At 40.4% G+C, this 17,467-nt stretch overlaps 1 protein-coding gene across 2 annotated transcripts; it reads left to right on the forward strand.

Annotated features, from left to right (window-relative positions):
• Nucleotides 1-111: 111 nt before the first annotated feature.
• Nucleotides 112-11,536, forward strand: CBLL1 (Cbl proto-oncogene like 1). Of its 2 annotated transcripts, none has more exons than XM_062582347.1 (6): nt 112-137; nt 3,170-3,337; nt 3,718-3,818; nt 4,101-4,184; nt 4,959-5,032; nt 5,643-11,536. In XM_062582347.1, the coding sequence occupies exons 1-6, from the start codon at nt 125-127 to the stop codon at nt 6,682-6,684; spliced, it is 1,482 nt and encodes a 493-aa protein (XP_062438331.1). In that variant the 5' UTR covers nt 112-124; the 3' UTR covers nt 6,685-11,536. The 2 variants fall into 2 exon arrangements, with proteins under 2 accessions (XP_062438331.1, XP_062438337.1); XM_062582353.1 differs by having other exon boundaries at nt 3,721-3,818.
• The last annotated feature ends 5,931 nt before the right edge of the window (nt 11,537-17,467 follow it).

Consider the following 17,467-nt stretch of genomic DNA (forward strand, 5'->3'; position numbering starts at 1 on the left):
CGCTCCGAGCGCCACGCCGCCGGCTCATCCCTAGAGCGCTCTTTTTCACGGCCTCCCACCCGACTCCCAGCAGCTTCCGCTTCCGGCCCCGCCCTTCCGCTCCCACAGTGCTCCGCGCCGAATCATGGACCACAATGGTGAGGAGGGGAGAGGCTGGGGGACCCGTTTATTCCCGTCCCCGCTCGGGCCCGCTCGGCGCCGGTGGGCGGCGGGCGGCCGCGCTCGGGGCCGCCGCGCTCGGGGCGACGCGGGGGTAGCGGGGAGGCGGCTCGGCGCCCGGTAGCGCGGGCGGGGCCCGGGCTTCGCCGCCGTTCGCCGCGGCCCGCGCGGTGGGGCCTGGTCGCTGCCCTCCGCGCTGCGGCCTCGCGCCTCCAACGGTCCCGCCGGCGCGCGCGGCGCCGCCCCGCGCCCCCCCCTCCCCCGCCCGCCTCCCTGCGCCACCGGGCGCCGCGGCCTGCGGGCCGGCAGCGGGCGGAGGCCGCCCGCGGCGGGGAGAGGCGCCGTTCCCGGGGTCGCGGCCGGCGGCGTGTCCGCTGCTTCCTGGATTGCGCTGCGGAACGGGCGCTTTCCGCTACCGCGGGCAAACTTGTTCTTGTCGCGTTGGTACTTTGCTGGTTAGTACGCTGGCGCGCGCTCGTGAACAGATAAGTGAATGATTGCTTTTCCCTTTAGGAATGACTGCGCTGTAAACACATAGAGTACTTAAACTGTGCTTGCCAACTAAAAATAATCCTTAAAGTACAAAAAAAAAAAAAAAATCAGAGAAGCTGATGAAGGTGACAAATTAAAAGGATGTATCACTTCTCATTATATCTTCTCTAAATAGTCTAAAAGATTTTGTTACAATTTTCATATTTTTTGTCTCGGCTTATTCCTGCTAGTTATGCTTACACGGACTTGAATTTGTCATTCTCCTGTGAAATATAAATGAGTAATGCACTTGTTAGTTTGGATTAGTTGAGCAACTAAGGCATGTAAGTATTCCTAACTTGCAAAGGCATATGGAAGGGAAGTATCAGAACTTCATTTCCTCCTGGTTTTAGTTCAGTGGACTGAATGATATAAAAAGTGTTTCTTTTTTTTGTGTTTTTTTTTTTTTTGCGTTTAAAACTTATTTTTGTTATTCCTGTTTGTAAAAGGACTGAGGTCCAGCAGGGATCTTTTTGGTCTCTAGTGTAGTGCCTTTGTATATTTGATTCTGGATTGTTTCCTCTCATTCTGCCCCAGTAGCAGCATTTGCCTTAGATTTTCTGTTAAAGAACTTATGAATAATATGAGAATTCCTGTAATAGAAAACAGAATTTCATAACAAGTGGAACATCAACAGCTGTGTAGCATTGATGTCTTTCATGTTCTAGTGTAACTCCCTCTGGGGAAGCCTTGTATTTCATTTGCATGTTTGATGGGTCATCTGTTTAGCCAACAGGATGGCCTAAAACCTTCCAAATTAACAAAAGGAAAAACAAGCCTTATTGTCTCTGTTTTTTTTTCCATGTTTTGCCTTTTAGATTGAAATGTGTTAACCACAGTACTAAGAGAAATAAATATACTTGACCCAAGGAAAATTGGGGTTCTTGATTTTGAGGTAAAGTCATTGTTGGGGCAGAGTCCCAAGGTAAAACTTGTCATAGTTCCTAGTTTTGATGTTAGCTGCTGAATAATCTTGAGCAAGTCGCTGTTTACTTTTTTTTTTCTGTTTCTTCTACTTGTTGTATTGTGTATAGAGATTATAAGCCTTGAGGAACAGTAGTTGTTTAGTTGAGATATGCTGTGTTACACTCTCTGGACCTAATTTCAATGTCCAGGTGCTTCCCCGTTTAAATGTTTTGGAGTCTCAGTAGTCATTCCAGGGCTGTCGTGCTGTATCTGAAGCTAAGCGGCAGGGCTCACTCTATAATACCTTGTGGCACACTCTGGGGGCTGAGCAGGTCCCACTTTTAAACATTCCCAGCCTCTGATGCTAAATCTTCTCATGATAGACTAGAAATGACAAGGATGTTAAATATTTACATCCTTATCTTTCTAGTTAAAAGCATAGACAGGACTTGCATTTGAAATGTTTTAAAGGGTGTGGGAGGACCCACAAAACCCCAAACCCAACCCACTAAAATGCTAAGACATGCAAGAGAGTTTCTAACAAAATTTTTGATTACTTGTGTTTTAAAACATAAGTTTAGCTGCTATGTTCCTTATGGTCTTGCGTGTCTAGCCATCCTGTAATGGATATTGAGTTAAAGGCTTACGAATAGGAGTGTAGCAAAGGTTTTACAGAAGTTTCATCTTTTTGTTACAGAAAGCTGAAAGGCATATGTATTGACAAAACAGCATTTTCTATTAAAATGAAAATGAAATGTGTTGATTTATGAAAGACACATTTTTGTATGAATGAGACACTGGTGGGTTAAGGTGGACTTGCTGAAAGATAGGGAGGTGTGTGAACTGTACCCTCTTTGTGAGTTTTGCCTATTACAATACTGACTCTTGGATTATCTCTTAAGGTTTGTATCTGCTGATGGATGTGTCAGACTATTTCTTGCTTCCTTTGCTCTGGTACTTAGATTTAAAACTGCTTAAAGATAATTCTGTATATGGGAGATTGCTATTATTTAATTTAGCAAAGATATTACTATATACTATAAGCATCAATTTTTCTCATGATGCTTTATACTGAACTCTCAAGTGATGTATCAAGTTGCTGAGTGTTAGTATGGAAACTAGTTTCCTTGCAGCTTGCTTAGTAAACAAATTGCATAGATTTTCTTATGAGAAAAGATCATTTTTATTATTTATGTAGTCAAGATTGTATAAAGAGTTATATTCAAGCTGTGATAGGAGCAGTACGATAGTTAACCATCATTTCCCTGTTATGGAAAGCTGACAGGCTAGCTCTGACACACAAGCTACTTCTATGAAAATAGTTTTATTTCTAAAAATACATTCCCCAAAATCACAGTTGTTCTCAAAACAACTTTGTGACTTGTTTTCTAAAAGAAATCATATGTGAGAGCTTTAAAATCCCTTTTTGATAGGTAAACTTTGGTATGTTATATGAGTCTTAAACATTTAGCTTCAACAATTATTTTGCTTTAAACTTTTCTGTTAGATTTAACCTCTTTATGAACTGTTAAATAACTGAAAAATTACTGCAACTTATTTTTCTCTTTTGTAGACAATGATTTGCAAGGAACAAATAGTTCAGGATCATTGGGTGGTCTTGATGTTCGTAGAAGAATCCCTATAAAGCTTATCTCAAAACAGACGAATAAAACCAAACCTGCACCTCGAACTCCAAGAAATATGAACAGGATGTCTTCAAAGACGCAAACTGGTGATGAAGGTAAATTAATATAAATACTAGCCCTGTAGTTAGGAAGCTTAAGAGGTATTCTGCAGCACGGTCGAAAACCCCATTCAATAGTGAAAATCTAGTCTGCTAGATTCCGTATGAGTTCAAAGCAAGGCAAGTTTTGTGTTTCCAGGTACTGCTGTGCCCTAAACAATAATTGGTGCCTACTCCCAAAACAAGCCATGTCACTATTTTGAGTGCATCTTTCTGCAGAATTGGCCCAGCAGACTAGAAATGTTGTGGTATTTCTTGATGATCTCAGTATAGAATGATACGCACTTCTAATTGCCGCTTGTATCAATTGCAAAAGCTTTGAAGTTGGCTCTTGAAGTGGTCGTGTTGTCTTTGCGCGTCTTTTCCTCTTTTCACAGAAGAATTTGAATATAATGAAGAGGAGCGCTATGAATGCAAAGGGGGTGAAATGTTTGGAAATCAAAGGAGATTCCCCGGACCCATTTTTTGGGACTATAAGGTAAAATCATGGATGGGGAATCATGGGTCTTGTTCTGTGAATCATACCAGACTGTGGCTCATCCTGGTAGATATGTTTTTAAGTAAACTAGGTAGATAACTTTTTACATAAAAGTGCTTTGTTGCTTTTGACTTACTGAAACATGTTCTCTGCTTTCTCATGTTTGTGGAGATCTTACTTCATTCTCCACTATTTCAGAATTTGCTGGTGTGTTGATAATGGTTGAAATTAGAAGCTTCACTGATACTTTGTGTTCCCTCACCCTCTTCTCTATCCTATTAGATAAACTTGCTGGGGGAAAAGGATGATACACCTGTCCATTTCTGTGATAAGTGTGGATTGCCTATCAAAATGTATGGACGCATGGTGAGTGAAATTATCAGTGGAGGAGGCAGCTATGGCTTCCTTTTAAGTAAAATTAGGTCTTGCTGTGTCACTGTGAGGCTTCTAGAGGGTAACTGATTTGAGCAGGCCTTTGAATGAAGAGCAGGAGAGTATCAGGATGGAACCAGAGCCTCAACTGCTTTTTTCTGTTGATTAATTAAGCAAACTTGAAAGTGTGCCTGGTTTAAAGAAAAAAAACAGAACAGTAAACAAAATCAAACCTCAGGTTCAGTGGCTTTCAATCTTATATGACTTATGTTTAAAAATAAACTCTTAACTGAAGACTTGCATTGAATTTAGAAAACACTATTCATTTTTATGTTCCTTTAATATGAGTGTCACAAAATCCCTGAGATGAAGTTAGATTTCTGAGTGCAATGTGACAGACTCAGGGATTGGGCTTAGTGACAGTTATACTTTTAAAATAATTCTTGCTAGCTGGCAGGAGAAGCGTAATTAGATTGCATATGCAGCTTCTATAAATATTCAGTATTAGTATTACTGCAAAACTCTTGCCTGTACCTTTTGCCAATGCTCTTTATTCAGACAAACAGAACTTGTGTTCTCAAACTGTCTGTAGACGTTTCTGTTCAAGTGTGCTATAAACAGCTAACTACTGTTATGCCTGTTCACTTCATAGGTAACTTGGGCAATTTTGTATTTAGAAATTGTGTGTTGGAGGGGGGAAATGTGTCCTGCAAAGTAACACAGATACTTAGGTATGATGTCTTAAAACGGACTTTTTTTTGTCTCTAGATACCTTGCAAGCATGTTTTCTGCTACGACTGTGCTATACTACATGAGAAAAAGGGAGACAAGATGTGTCCAGGGTAAGTTCTCCAGAGATTCATCATTAAAGATTCATTCATAAGTCTGGGAAAATAAATAGCTTATTTCAGATATTTTATTATTATGTTTCTTATTTGTGCATAGTTAGAGGTAGCAGGTTTTTTTACTGCACCATTTGATTATAGTTTTTTTTCCCTTAGCTTAACACACTGTAAGAAATTAAGTATTTTTACAGTGTAAGTGTTCTTGTAGATATTCAATCTCTTATCACTTTAATCTGAAAAGGAATAAATGACAGTTTAATTTACTTATTGACTGTGATTCTTGGTAAGTATTATAGAAGGAACCTGTGACAGAGGTTGATGTCATTTCTAAATTTCCACCATATGAAATTTTGATGTTATTTCATGGTTGTATTTGGAATTGAATACATTAGAAATTCCGTATGCATTTGGAATCAAATACGTGTATTTGGAGACTTACTAATTAGATATCTTCAAAATCAATGAAATGCCTCTTTCATTGCTACAGTAGAAGGAAAAAAAGTCAGTTTTAACTTGCTGAATCTGTAAAATGGTTGACTTTTAACAAAAATATTTGCAGATTGAGCTCTCTGTGATGACAATAAACCAATACTGTTTTCTGATTTAGCTGTAATGAACCGGTGCAGCGAATTGAGCAGTGTGTACGGGGGTCTCTCTTCATGTGTAGCATTGTTCAAGGGTGCAAGAGAACATATCTGTCACAGAGAGACTTACAAGCTCACATCAACCACCGTCATATGAGAGCTGGAAAGCCTGTTACTCGTCCTCCTCTTGAACCTGTTCATCCTCCTATTGCTCCACCTCCTGCTGAAATTCCTGAGCGTTTCATAATGCCACCTGACAAACATCATATGAGCCACATTCCGCCAAAGCAGCACATCATGATGCCGCCACCTCCTTTACAGCATGTGCCACATGAGCATTATAACCAGCCACACGAAGATATTCGTGCACCTCCTGCGGAGATGTCGATGGCTCCACCACCACCTCGCCCAGTCAGTCAGGACACCTTCCGCATTTCTACGAGGAAACACAGCAACTTAATAACTGTCCCTATACAGGATGATTCGAATTCAGGTGCTCGAGAACCACCTCCACCAGCCCCAGCACCTGCTCATCATCATCCTGAATATCAGGGTCAGCCAGTGGTGTCGCACCCTCATCATATTATGCCTCCACAGCAACATTACGCACCCCCACCCCCACCGCCTCCACCAATAAGCCATCCGCTGCAACATCCTCCTCAGGCAGCAGGTACTCCTCACATGGTATATAGCCAAGCTCCTCCACCACCAATGACCTCTGCTCCTCCTCCAATAACCCCCCCACCTGGACATATAATTGCCCAGATGCCACCATATATGAATCATCCTCCTCCAGGACCTCCCCCTCCTCAGCATGGAGGCCCACCTGTAAATGTAAATGCACCCCCTCCCCATCACTATAATCCTAACTCTTTGCCACAGTTCAGTGAAGATCAAGGAACTCTCAGCCCCCCTTTCACGCAGCCAGGGGGGATGAGTCCAGGGATATGGCCAGCTCCAAGAGGGCCACCTCCACCTCCAAGAATGCAAGGGCCTCCTGCTCAGGCCCCACTTCCTGGACCACACCACCCTGATCAAGCCAGATACAGACCCTATTACCAATGATATGAGCAATTATATCAATAGAGAGTGCTATGAAGAAGATAAAACTATATAGAACAGTCTTTTAATTAAATTTTTTTTAATACTGTCATTTTGACTGTAAGACACTTTGGGGTTTGAATCTTAAATAATTTTTAAATCTTGGCTGTAGGACTCTGACTTCAAATATTCAGTAGTACTAAAATAAGTGGCTTAGTAGACCACAGTTGCATTTTAACAGAACTTCTGTCTCTAGTGTGGCTAAATTGTCCTAAGATGAACACTTGTAATATTACTTCCTGGAGAAAATGAACATGCATTGTACCAATATTGTTTTTGTTAAATCCAGTGTTTAGTTTCGCTTGTGATTTGTTTTTGTTAGCCTGTGTACAATAATCAAATTGAAATATGGTTGTAAAAGTGCTGGGCTTCTTTGTGAAGTTAACACAGACACAATTCCTAGATACTGTTTTGGTACAAATACTTTCCAAATGGGCAGCATAACGAAATACTAAGGAAACTTTAATGTCTCTTATATTAACAGTTACTGTTACTTATAGTGAATTCAGGCTGTTCTGAATTCATGGCACTAGAAATCAGCTGTGCAAAATACTGCCTCTCACTTTTTTTTTTCTTTTAATTTCTGCAATATCAGGAAGGCAAAATAAATATATCAGAAATGCAGCTTTGGGCATGAAATGAAACCATGCCATAATATATTGAGGTTTTGGGGGGGGGGTTGAGTTTTTTTTTTTTTTTTTTTTTTTTTTTTTAAGCTCAATTTTGATTCAGAAGGTTCTGTTTACATGTACACTCCTCATTGGTGTTGAATTCAAACTATTGTGTTTACCCATGGATATGTTTGTGTGGCTGTGGCCATGCACTGGCTTGCCATGTCTGAGAGAGAAGCGGATTACTTTTTGGAGGGAAGTGGCATTTGCCTATGTCACTTTATGTAATATGTACAGTAGGAAAACTTCCCATTTTGGTAATCTGAAAGAAGGGAGCTGAACTCTGTTGTGTAGATCTAAAAAATAAAAAATAAAAATAAAAAATCCTACAAAGCCTTTATCTGTTTCAGTTTTGTGATATAGATTTAATTGAACAGACAGTGTTTCATGTAAAGGTCTTTTACAAACAGATATTTAAGGAGACTGTTGGATCTGTTTTGGTCTAAAATTTAGGTTTTATAAGCACACTTAAATACAAATATAGTAAATGTAAGATGTGAATGTTCTCTGTAATGCAGCTGGTAGCAGAACCAGACAATGATAAGATGATACTGTCTGTTTGGAATGCTTGTCTTTCCTTTCAAATCAATGTTAGTGCTGAACTTTCCTTTTTCAAAATGTCAGTTTTCTAGCAGTGGTGCTTTCAGGTAGAAAAAAAGATTTTTTTTTTTTAAGTTTGTAATTTCCTACTATTCTCAAGTAACCTGAACTGTTTTCTCAAAACCTAGGTGTTTGAGTTGTTTTGTAAGCCTCTTTTTCTTGCTTCATTAGTTTGATTTGTCAAAGAGCCTTGATGGTGCAACATTCCAAATTTTGTAGTTTTACATATAAACTCCACGTTTTCTAATTATCAGAGCAAGTGCCCTTTAGATTTGCTCTCTGTCTTTGACTGCCATCAATTTCCTTGTGACCATGGGCAAATCTTGTAGACTACCTTTCAAATAAATATAGATGCATGACAAATCTTTAGAGATGTGCACATAAGCTTCAAAGTATACAAATGGTCAGTAAGTGTCACCTGGTTAAAAATCTGCTTAGAAATAAGCGTATTATAGCTAAGAACCAGACTAACTTTGTTTTGGTTTCTTTGAAGAATACAAAAAGTCTTTTTAAGTAAAACATATAGCAAAGAAGACACTGGTAGAATGATGCAGTACGGAGTTGATGAAAACTGACTGTTTCAGTGTGAGTGAAGGAGAAAATTGCTCTGTCACCATTATTTTGTTTCAGTAATTTATAATAAATGCATAAAGAACTTTAAAGTGCTTTCTTTTGTCATTGTTAAATGATTCAGTGGGCAGTAGCTTTAGGCAGGTTAGTATTGCAGCATACAATTTCATATAGCAGGAAATCCCTGTGTCTTAAAGTGACCAATGTTACTTGACTCTAAAGCCCAACTTCTATGTGTTGTACCTTTTTAAAATGGACTTACTGATGGTTCTAGATACCAGCTTCATTTTGTGGAGGCTAAGAAGGTAACTCGTGTAGATTTACTGGGATGCCACCTGGCAGGCTTTTGTGTGGGGAGATACGTTGACATAGCTGGTGCGCTCTATTTCGAGAAACCAGACGGAAGTCGGCTATTACCTGTGAACTGCTGATGGCAAGGAAGCACGCAGCTATTTCCATCACACTTCTAGTTTTTAGATATTGGTTGCATGTCTTTGTTAGATATTACCCTGTCTCTTGTGAAGCAGGCGAAGGGTTCAACCCTAGTAGTTCTGGATCCACTGATTTTTTTTCCCCTGATGTTAATGGTAGAATACTTCTCTGAAAATGCCGAAGCAGTTTAACAGATTAAGGGAAAACAGCAGCCCTTGCTCCAGCTAAAAGCACAAAAGATAAATGTATGTCACAGTGGAGAATGTGAGGAATCTCTTGGTTATTTCTGAGGCAGGGAAGGGTGACATTTTGATCTCTGGAGTGTGATACAGTACTCTGCCTAAAATCAGTGGGATCCCTTGAGTTGTTTAACGGCCATGAATCGAAAGTCATTGTGGTGGAGGAGATGGAGGACTTGCTGAAAGGTCGTCTCAAGCTAGCGGGATTTGGACTTGGGTCAAATTTCTATGTACTGCTTTTAAAGGAAGATCTAAATCTTTTATTTACGTCTGTATTAAGTGCATCTTTGTAACTGAGGGTACTATTCATGCTTTCATATTTACAAGCTCTTAAGTTGCAGATTTCTGATTAACACTTCCTTGGTGGAAACCTGTTAGCAGTTGTTTTGAGTTTATTTATGGGAATTGATTTGTTTTTGCAAAATATCTGATTGTTTCAGTGGGAAGTTCAGAAGTGCTATACACTATTTCACTGTATACTTAAAACAGTTTTAGAAACAGTGAGAGGTGCTTGTGAATTCTTTAGATTCCTAGTTATGTCTTCTTTTAAAGACAAAAGTTAAACATTTGAATTGAATTAGGATATTTATTTGCAATAGAACTATCTGTGGCAGCAATCTCCATCATGAAGCATTACCAAGTAGCTCTCAAATTTTTAAGAAAAATTCTGACAATATTTTAAATTTCTTAGTCATTGTAGGATCCTGTAATAACGCCATATAACTGAATGAGAAGGAGCTTGATGATAGCTTGTGTCCACTACAAAATTAGTAAAGGGACACTAGCAGATATCCAGATACTTGTCTCCTTAAATTTTATCTTCAATTCCATGTATAACTTTGTTTAAAAGGTTGCCTGTAACAATGCATACTTTAAAACAAGCAAGCTAATTGCATGAGCATGTTCGTTTGTTTTTTGAAAAGCTATTAACTTGAAGATTGGGTACCTACATGTGTTAAGTGATATTTTTCATGTCTTTTTTTTTTAATAAAAGTATGAATTTCATTTTAGATCTGATCCAAGAGAATTTTAAAACTCCAGTAGACAAAACCTTAATAGAGGGAATTTCTGCTTCTTCTCATTTATTGCTCTTAAAGGAATGTCAAGTTCATTTTGTCAAAATATAAAGTGGAAGTACTTGTATTCATTGCATATTAGATTTTGCAGGCATAGCAGTGGGGAAAGCCTGCCTGTTGTCAGTGTAATGTAAGTCAGGTGTTCCCCAAAGTAATTTCATGGATATGCTTTCTCTCTGGATCTAGTTGAACACACTTCTCTGTTCCTAAAATGTTTTGTACGGTGTAAAACTTCTGTCTAATTTGTGCTGTTTCCCTCTGGGTTCACTACCATATTGCTGACAAAGTATGTACAGGTTCTCATCAGAAGCTACTTTTCAAGCCTGGGAAACTGTAGGGGTACAATAGAATAAAATTTCAATTTAATATTGAATGTATAATAAATACAATTTGAGCTTTTCCTGTTCATGACACATATGACACTACAAAGTCCAATGCATTATGCAGAGCATTGTCAAGGTTTATATTCATTTTCATCTTGACTCTAATTCTGAAAATTAAATTCGAGTATTATATAAGTTGTATTTCCACTGTATTTTATTTTATGCTGTTAAAAACAGTTCTTAGTCAGCTACAATCATCTTTGTATAGCAATGATCCCCTCACAGGTGGTTCTTCAGTGTGTTCAGGTGTGTTAAATTCACACTAATGGCTCATACTGACCAGTCTGTAAACTGAAATAGCTGCGTTCATTTGGTCAATGTGAATGAGAATAATAAAGTTTAAAGCTCCTTTTAGTCTTGACTTAGCCATGGTAATTTTTAATGTTGACTTAGCCATTAAACAGTGTGAATTTGGAAGCTTTTCCTACTCTGAATCGTATCTTCTTTTTAAAAATTATTTTCAGTTTTGACTCACTTATTAGTGCAAGATAAGAGATGACTAAATCCAACACACATCTTGAGAGAAGTGGGTGGAATAGCAGCAGGAAACTGTTAAATTGGCTCAGTCAGCTTGATAGTTTTATCAGTCATTTTAATAATAGAACAGAATTGATTCTTCAGTGGGAGAGATTATAATCACAGTTTCTGTTAATGAGGAAGAATGATAGTGAATGTATGCAAATGGACAGGAAAGTTTCCATTTTTGTATAGTAATGTTTCAAAATAGAACTTAACTGTTTAGAAAAAAAATGAATTTTTTAAAGTAGATGTGAATATGTATAGTCTACAGAGTTTTATTCAGTTTTATTTGTGAAAAAAGTGCTTGAGCACAGCTCCAAAATCAATTATGGCTAATGATTTCTTACACTAATAATAAAATTACATAAGTACTAATGACTGCTCCTGTGCTTTTTCTTATTCATTTCTGTATCAACTAAACTTTCAGGTATTTTAATAAGAAGCATAGGGGAGCAGAGGGAGGTTTGTAAAGAAGAGTAAAAAAAAGAAAGCTGTCTACTTATAGCACAAGGATGAGGGTGAGAGAACTATGATCCAGCTTTCTTTTCCAGTAAACACGACTTTAGAGATCATTCTTCCTTAACAGAAGTTTATTTTGTAACTGAGAAAAATGCATGTTACAATGCCCCTTTCATTGACCCCAATCCTTGAATGACTGACTTTGAGATTTTTGTCTCTGTATATGATTCACAAAATCTCCTGTGCACTGCAAAGTCAAAACCAGATGTGAGGGTAGCTGGTTGGAGCATCTCAAGCTCCATGGCTTACGTACTTTCCATCGTCCTTGCTGGCTGTAAGCTGTCTATAGTCTAGTTTGCAAGCACTGGCATTGTGCTTAGATTTAAGCTCAGAATATCTGCTGATACATTGGCAGAGTTGACCCTTCTGACCCCTCCAAAAATACCTGAGCTCTTACATCGGGTTGCTACAGAGGGCAGGTTCAAGACTTTGGGAGGTGGCTGATCTTGAGAACAATCTAAGCACCATACGTAACTTTCCATACAAATTGTACGTCATTCGATTGTTCTTATCCTCCTAGCCCTTCAAATAAAATTTTCAGTGCATATGTTAAAAAAGGTTATTTTTCTGCGCTACTATGGTTGCGTAGTTCAGTGGAGCTGGATATGAGGCAGGGCAGCTGTGACATTTTCTTCTGGAACGATGCCTCTCAACTCTCCAAAAAGGACACGGGTATGCTGTGTGCCTTGTAGCTTATCCTTGAGTAAAGGATTAAAAAGAAATGCATGGTGTTGCTCTAACCAAGTAGCAACAGAGCTCCATGGAAGAATAGCATCAGGGTTTTCAGTGGTCCTTCTCTCAAGATTAAGCCAGTCAGTCTGCATGACCACGATATCCCACAATTAGAGCAAGATGTATATGTTAAAATCTGGAAGAAGGTAAACTACCAAAAGGAACATTACTATTAAGTGAGAAACTGAGAGTTGAATGCAGAATAATCACTACCTGGAGGGTGAAATCAGATAAAACATCTGAAATAAAATGTTGCCCTTGTCAACACAAAAATAAGGAGTGGGATGATTAAGAGTATGACAAGTAGCTGAGATATGTGACATGGGATTGCAAGGCTCTGGATAAGGATATCTAGCTCTCAAATCTGTTTAGGAAATAGTGAATAGTTTTGGAAGGATGGATTATGCTCTGGTAAATCACAGTTTTATGTTTCATTCTGTTAGAAATCAGAGGAGTTGAACTAACTTTGCCAAGGTATTTAAATGGGGAGTGTACTGTGACATTCTGATTTGTCCAGTTGTTTGTATGCTGTAGTCGATGTACATGGTGCATTGCAGTGTATTGGAAGAGACATTAGTATTGAAATGAATTGGTTGGAGATCTGGAACTTAGAAAAGAATGGTCTTTTATTAACCTGAGGCCAGCTAGCAAATCTGATATGTTTTTGAAATGAAATATTTGGTGTCTTACTCTTTTCTTGTTTCCAGTGGACTGACTTGGAGTACGGTCATGATGCTTACCCGAGCCTGTGTGTGAGCCCAGGAAGGGAAGGAACAGCCTGAGTCAGAAAGTCTGATTCCACTGTCACTGGCACGATGTGGTATCATGATTTGCATAAATATGTCAAGCCCCACCTTAGAAGTGATTTAGATTTTTGCTCCTCTTCTTCCATTCAGAAAGGCTGTTCTAGAACCTCACCACTGTAAAAATTAGGGACTGTCTTCTAATTTCTAAACTAAGTTTATGTTTTGCCAGTTTACATTCTTTTTTTTTCTTCTTTAACGACGCTACTTTTTATCTTGCATAGCTTTTTATAGAATCATAAAATCATAGAATCAGTAAGGTTGGAAGGGACCTCTGGAGATCATCTAGTCCAACCTCCCTGCTCAGCAGGGTCACCTAGAGCATGTTAGACAGGGTTGCATCCAGGCGGGCCTTGAAGACCTCCAGAGTAGGAGACTCCACAACCTCTCTGGGCAACCTGTGCCAGTGCTCCGTCACTCTCATAGTGAAGAAATTCCCCCTCACGGTCAGGCGGAGCTTCCTGTGCTTCAATTTCTGCCCATTGCCTCTTGTCCTGTCACATGGGATGACTGAAAAGAGTTTGTCCCCGTCCCCTTGACACCCTCCCTTCAGGTACTTATACACATTGATAAGATCCCCCCTCAGTCCTCTGCCCCAGGCTGAAGAGGCCCAATTCTCGCAGCCTTTCCTTGTAGGGCAGGTGCTCCAGCCCTTTGATCGTCTCTGTAGTCCTACGCTGGACTCTCTCCAGTGGCTCCATGTCTCTCTTAGACTGGGGAGCCCAGAACTGGAGACAGGGCACTAGATGAGGCCTCCTCAGGGCTGAGTAGAGGGGCAGGATCACCTCCCTCGACTTTCTGGCAACACTCTTCCTAATGCACCCCAGGATACATTGGCTTTCTTGGCCACAAGGGCACGTTGCTGGCTCATGGTCAATCTGTCATCCACCAGCACTCCCAGGTCCTTCTCTGCAGAGCTGCTCTCCAGAATGTCAGCCCCCAGCTTGTACTGGTGCCTAGGGTTATTTCTCGCTAAGTGCAGGACTCTGCACTTGCCCTTGTTGAACCTCATGAGGTTCTTCTCTGCCCAGCTCTCCAGCCTGTCCAGGTCTCTCTGAATGGCAGCACAGCCCTCAGGTGTATCAGCCGCTCCTCTCAGCTTGGTATCATCAGCAAACTTGCTGGGCATGCACTCTGTCCCCTCATCCAGGTCGTTGATGAAGAAGTTGAACAGGATGGGACCCAGTACTGAGCCCTGGGGGATTCCACTAGCCACAGGCCTCCAGCTGGACTCCATGCCATTGATGACAACCCTCTGAGCTCTGCCTTTCAGCCAGTTCTCAGTCCACCTCACTGACCCGCACTTCCTGAGCTTATCTAGGAGGATGTTATGGGATACAGTGTCAAAAGCCCTGCTGAAGTCAAGGTACACAACATCCACTGCTCTCTCCTCATCTACCCAGCCAGTGACTCCATCATAGAAGGCTATCAGATTGGTCAAGAGGATTTCCCCATGGTGAATCCATGCTGGCTACTCCTGATCACCTTCTTTTCTTCCATATGTCTGGAGATGACATCGAGAATGAGCTGTTCCATCACCTTTCCAGGGATGGAGGTGAGGCTGACGGGTCTGTAGTAGCCTGGGTCCTCTTTCTTGCCCTTTTTGAAGGCTGCAGTGACAATTGCTTTCGTCCAGTCCTCAGGCACCTCTCCAGTTCTCCATGACCTTTCAAAGATGGTGGAGAACAGCCTGGCAACAACATCCGCCAGCTCCCTCAGTACCCGTGGGTGCATCCCATCTGGGCCCATGGATTTGTGGGTGTCTAGCCTGCCCAGAAGGTCTCTAATCCTGTCCTCCTCAATGAAAGGAAAGTCTTCCCTTCTCTGGACTTTCTTCCTCATGTCCAGTCTACGGGATTCCTGGGGCTGCCCTTAGCAGTGAAGACTGAAGCAAAGGTGGCATTCAGTAATTCTGCCTTCTCTCTATCCCTTGTCACCAGGGCCCCTGCCCCATTCAGTAGCGGGCCCACATATTCCCTAGTCCTCCTCTTGCTGCTGATGTATTTGAAGAAGCCCTTCCTGTTGTGTTTGACATCCCTTGCCAGACTCAATTCCAGCTGGGCCTTAGCCTTCCTCGCAGCATCTCTACATACTCTGACTTTTCTTCTCCCCTGGGTTAAATCCCTGATGTATCTATATCTCTTTTTGTCAACTCTTGAATACAGACTCTCCCTTCTGCAAACATCCTCATAGCATTTCCCATTAGTTTCACTATGACTTCATCTTTCTTGAACATGAGGGCTCAGTACTGAATTTCAGAGTATTTCAAGTGAGATCTCATCTGCGCATCATATAATAGTGCTAATATCTTTCTCCTTCTTCTGGAAAAATCACTTCTGACACAATCCATTCTTTTTTTTTTTTTTATGTTTTTTTGTGTTTTTTTCTTTCCCCAAGGCTACATCAGGTAGGCAGCTCAGCGACATTCTGGTTGTACTGGGAGGATGTTACACATATCTGACTTCAGCAGCATGAGAGCTGGGGCAAGTTCAAAAAGGCAGTGGGCAAGTACAGCTGCCTCCTCTCCATTTGGTGTCTGTAGTAGGTGGTGTATAACAGCTTACTGTAATTATCACCCAAGGCCTCCCCTCCCCCAACATTTCAGGCTAATGATCATCTACCACAGAACTGCAGATTGTTATTCATCTGCAAGTGTATGGATGTATTTTCCAAAAACTGAATTTATTTTATCTTAGACTTCAAGGTCACTTTTTTTTTTTTTTTCCTGTATTCAAAGCTTCCCGATTTTAACATTATCTTCTAGCTTGATGTCATTGGCAGTTTTCACCAGATCACTCCAGATTTTTGTAACAAAAATAATTAATGAAAATATTTAACAGATCAGTCTTCCACTCAACCTGGTACTTCCCCTTCAGATTCACCAGGTGAATTTGGCGTGTGTATATGTATCTTTTATAAAATCAGTCTGCATTTCTCTCCACTTACTTCTGTCCAATTTTCTCCAAAATTTGTTTTAGAGTCTCGCAGACTGCCGAGAAAAAGATCATGGTTCTTGGTTATCCAGAACTCTTACTTCTTCCCTTCACCGTATCTTAAATACACGAGTATTTAATGCACAAATGCACTGGTCTCATCACCCCTGACTTGGCTGGAAGTCAGGCTTAAACTTAAAAAATAAAATACTTTTGTGATTTCACTGTCATTTCTTTCAGATTCCAGGATGGCCTCCTTTTCCTCTCCATTGAAGATTTTTATATCTCCAGCACCGGCCACATTTAAATTTGAAGATTTTTTTGTTTTTTTCCCCTCTCTAAAAGATGTGCTATAGTTTAGCTTCAACTTGAAAGTAATTGAAGGAGGTGTTAACTGAAGGCAGTTGTGCATCTGGGTTATGCAGATTGGAAAGTCAGAATAGACTCTTTTAGCTTAAAGTCCTTTCAACGTACGTCCAAGAGACCTGGGAAACTCAGCCTGCCTCCCGGCAGCTCTGCACTCACGGCTCCTCCTGAGCTGGGCCCCGGGGCTGGTGTGCCGGTCTGCTTGCTGGCTGATACACGTATTGGGGCTGCCTGTCATGCAAACAGGGAGATGCAAAGCTTTCAGAAAGAAAACTGCCACATTCCCTACCTAGATTTCAGGCTGCAATTTGTTAGTGACTATCTTAAGCTCTTTGCCACTATTAACTAAAGCGATGTAGCTCAATAGTGCAGACAGGAAGGCTGATTCACCGGGGGATTCATTGGAACTGTTCTTGGTATCCAATGCACCTGAGCAAAGTTGAATTGTCATTCCTTTCTTCCTTTCAGTTTTCAAATCACTGTAAAATTTTGTAGTATAGCGAGAAACTAGACTGTTTGTGAGCTACCATGCTAGTATATTCACAAATATTGCAAGAGCCACAGAGTTACTAAAATCATTATTTAATATTTCAGTATAAATATGTGTGTTCTATGTCCTGTCATATCTGTATCAACCCAAACTAAACCAAAAAGTGTGTTTGGACCTGAAAATGCTGTAAATCTTTACTGAACTATCTTCATGTTCTACAGCAGACATTAAATCTCTAAGTACACCGTGCTCACAGTAGTGAGCTGATGAGTCTAATGACTCAGTCTATTAGGTATCTTACAAGCCTTAAAAACAACTTTATATAAATTATACACAAGTTGAAGATAAACTATCACTCCCAACTATTAGACTACATGATATAAATTACAAAATTTAAAATATTTATATGTTCTC

This window comes from Rhea pennata, chromosome 1, assembly GCF_028389875.1.
Source record: "Rhea pennata isolate bPtePen1 chromosome 1, bPtePen1.pri, whole genome shotgun sequence".
NCBI lineage: Eukaryota > Metazoa > Chordata > Aves > Rheiformes > Rheidae > Rhea > Rhea pennata.

Excerpts from the sequence above, each read along its gene's own strand:
- CBLL1 (XM_062582347.1), top strand. Across the intron at positions 4,185-4,958 it reads TCAAAATGTATGGACGCATG|ATACCTTGCAAGCATGTTTT; the intron begins GTGAGTGAAATT and ends TTTTGTCTCTAG. Across the intron at positions 5,033-5,642 it reads GGAGACAAGATGTGTCCAGG|CTGTAATGAACCGGTGCAGC; the intron begins GTAAGTTCTCCA and ends TTTCTGATTTAG.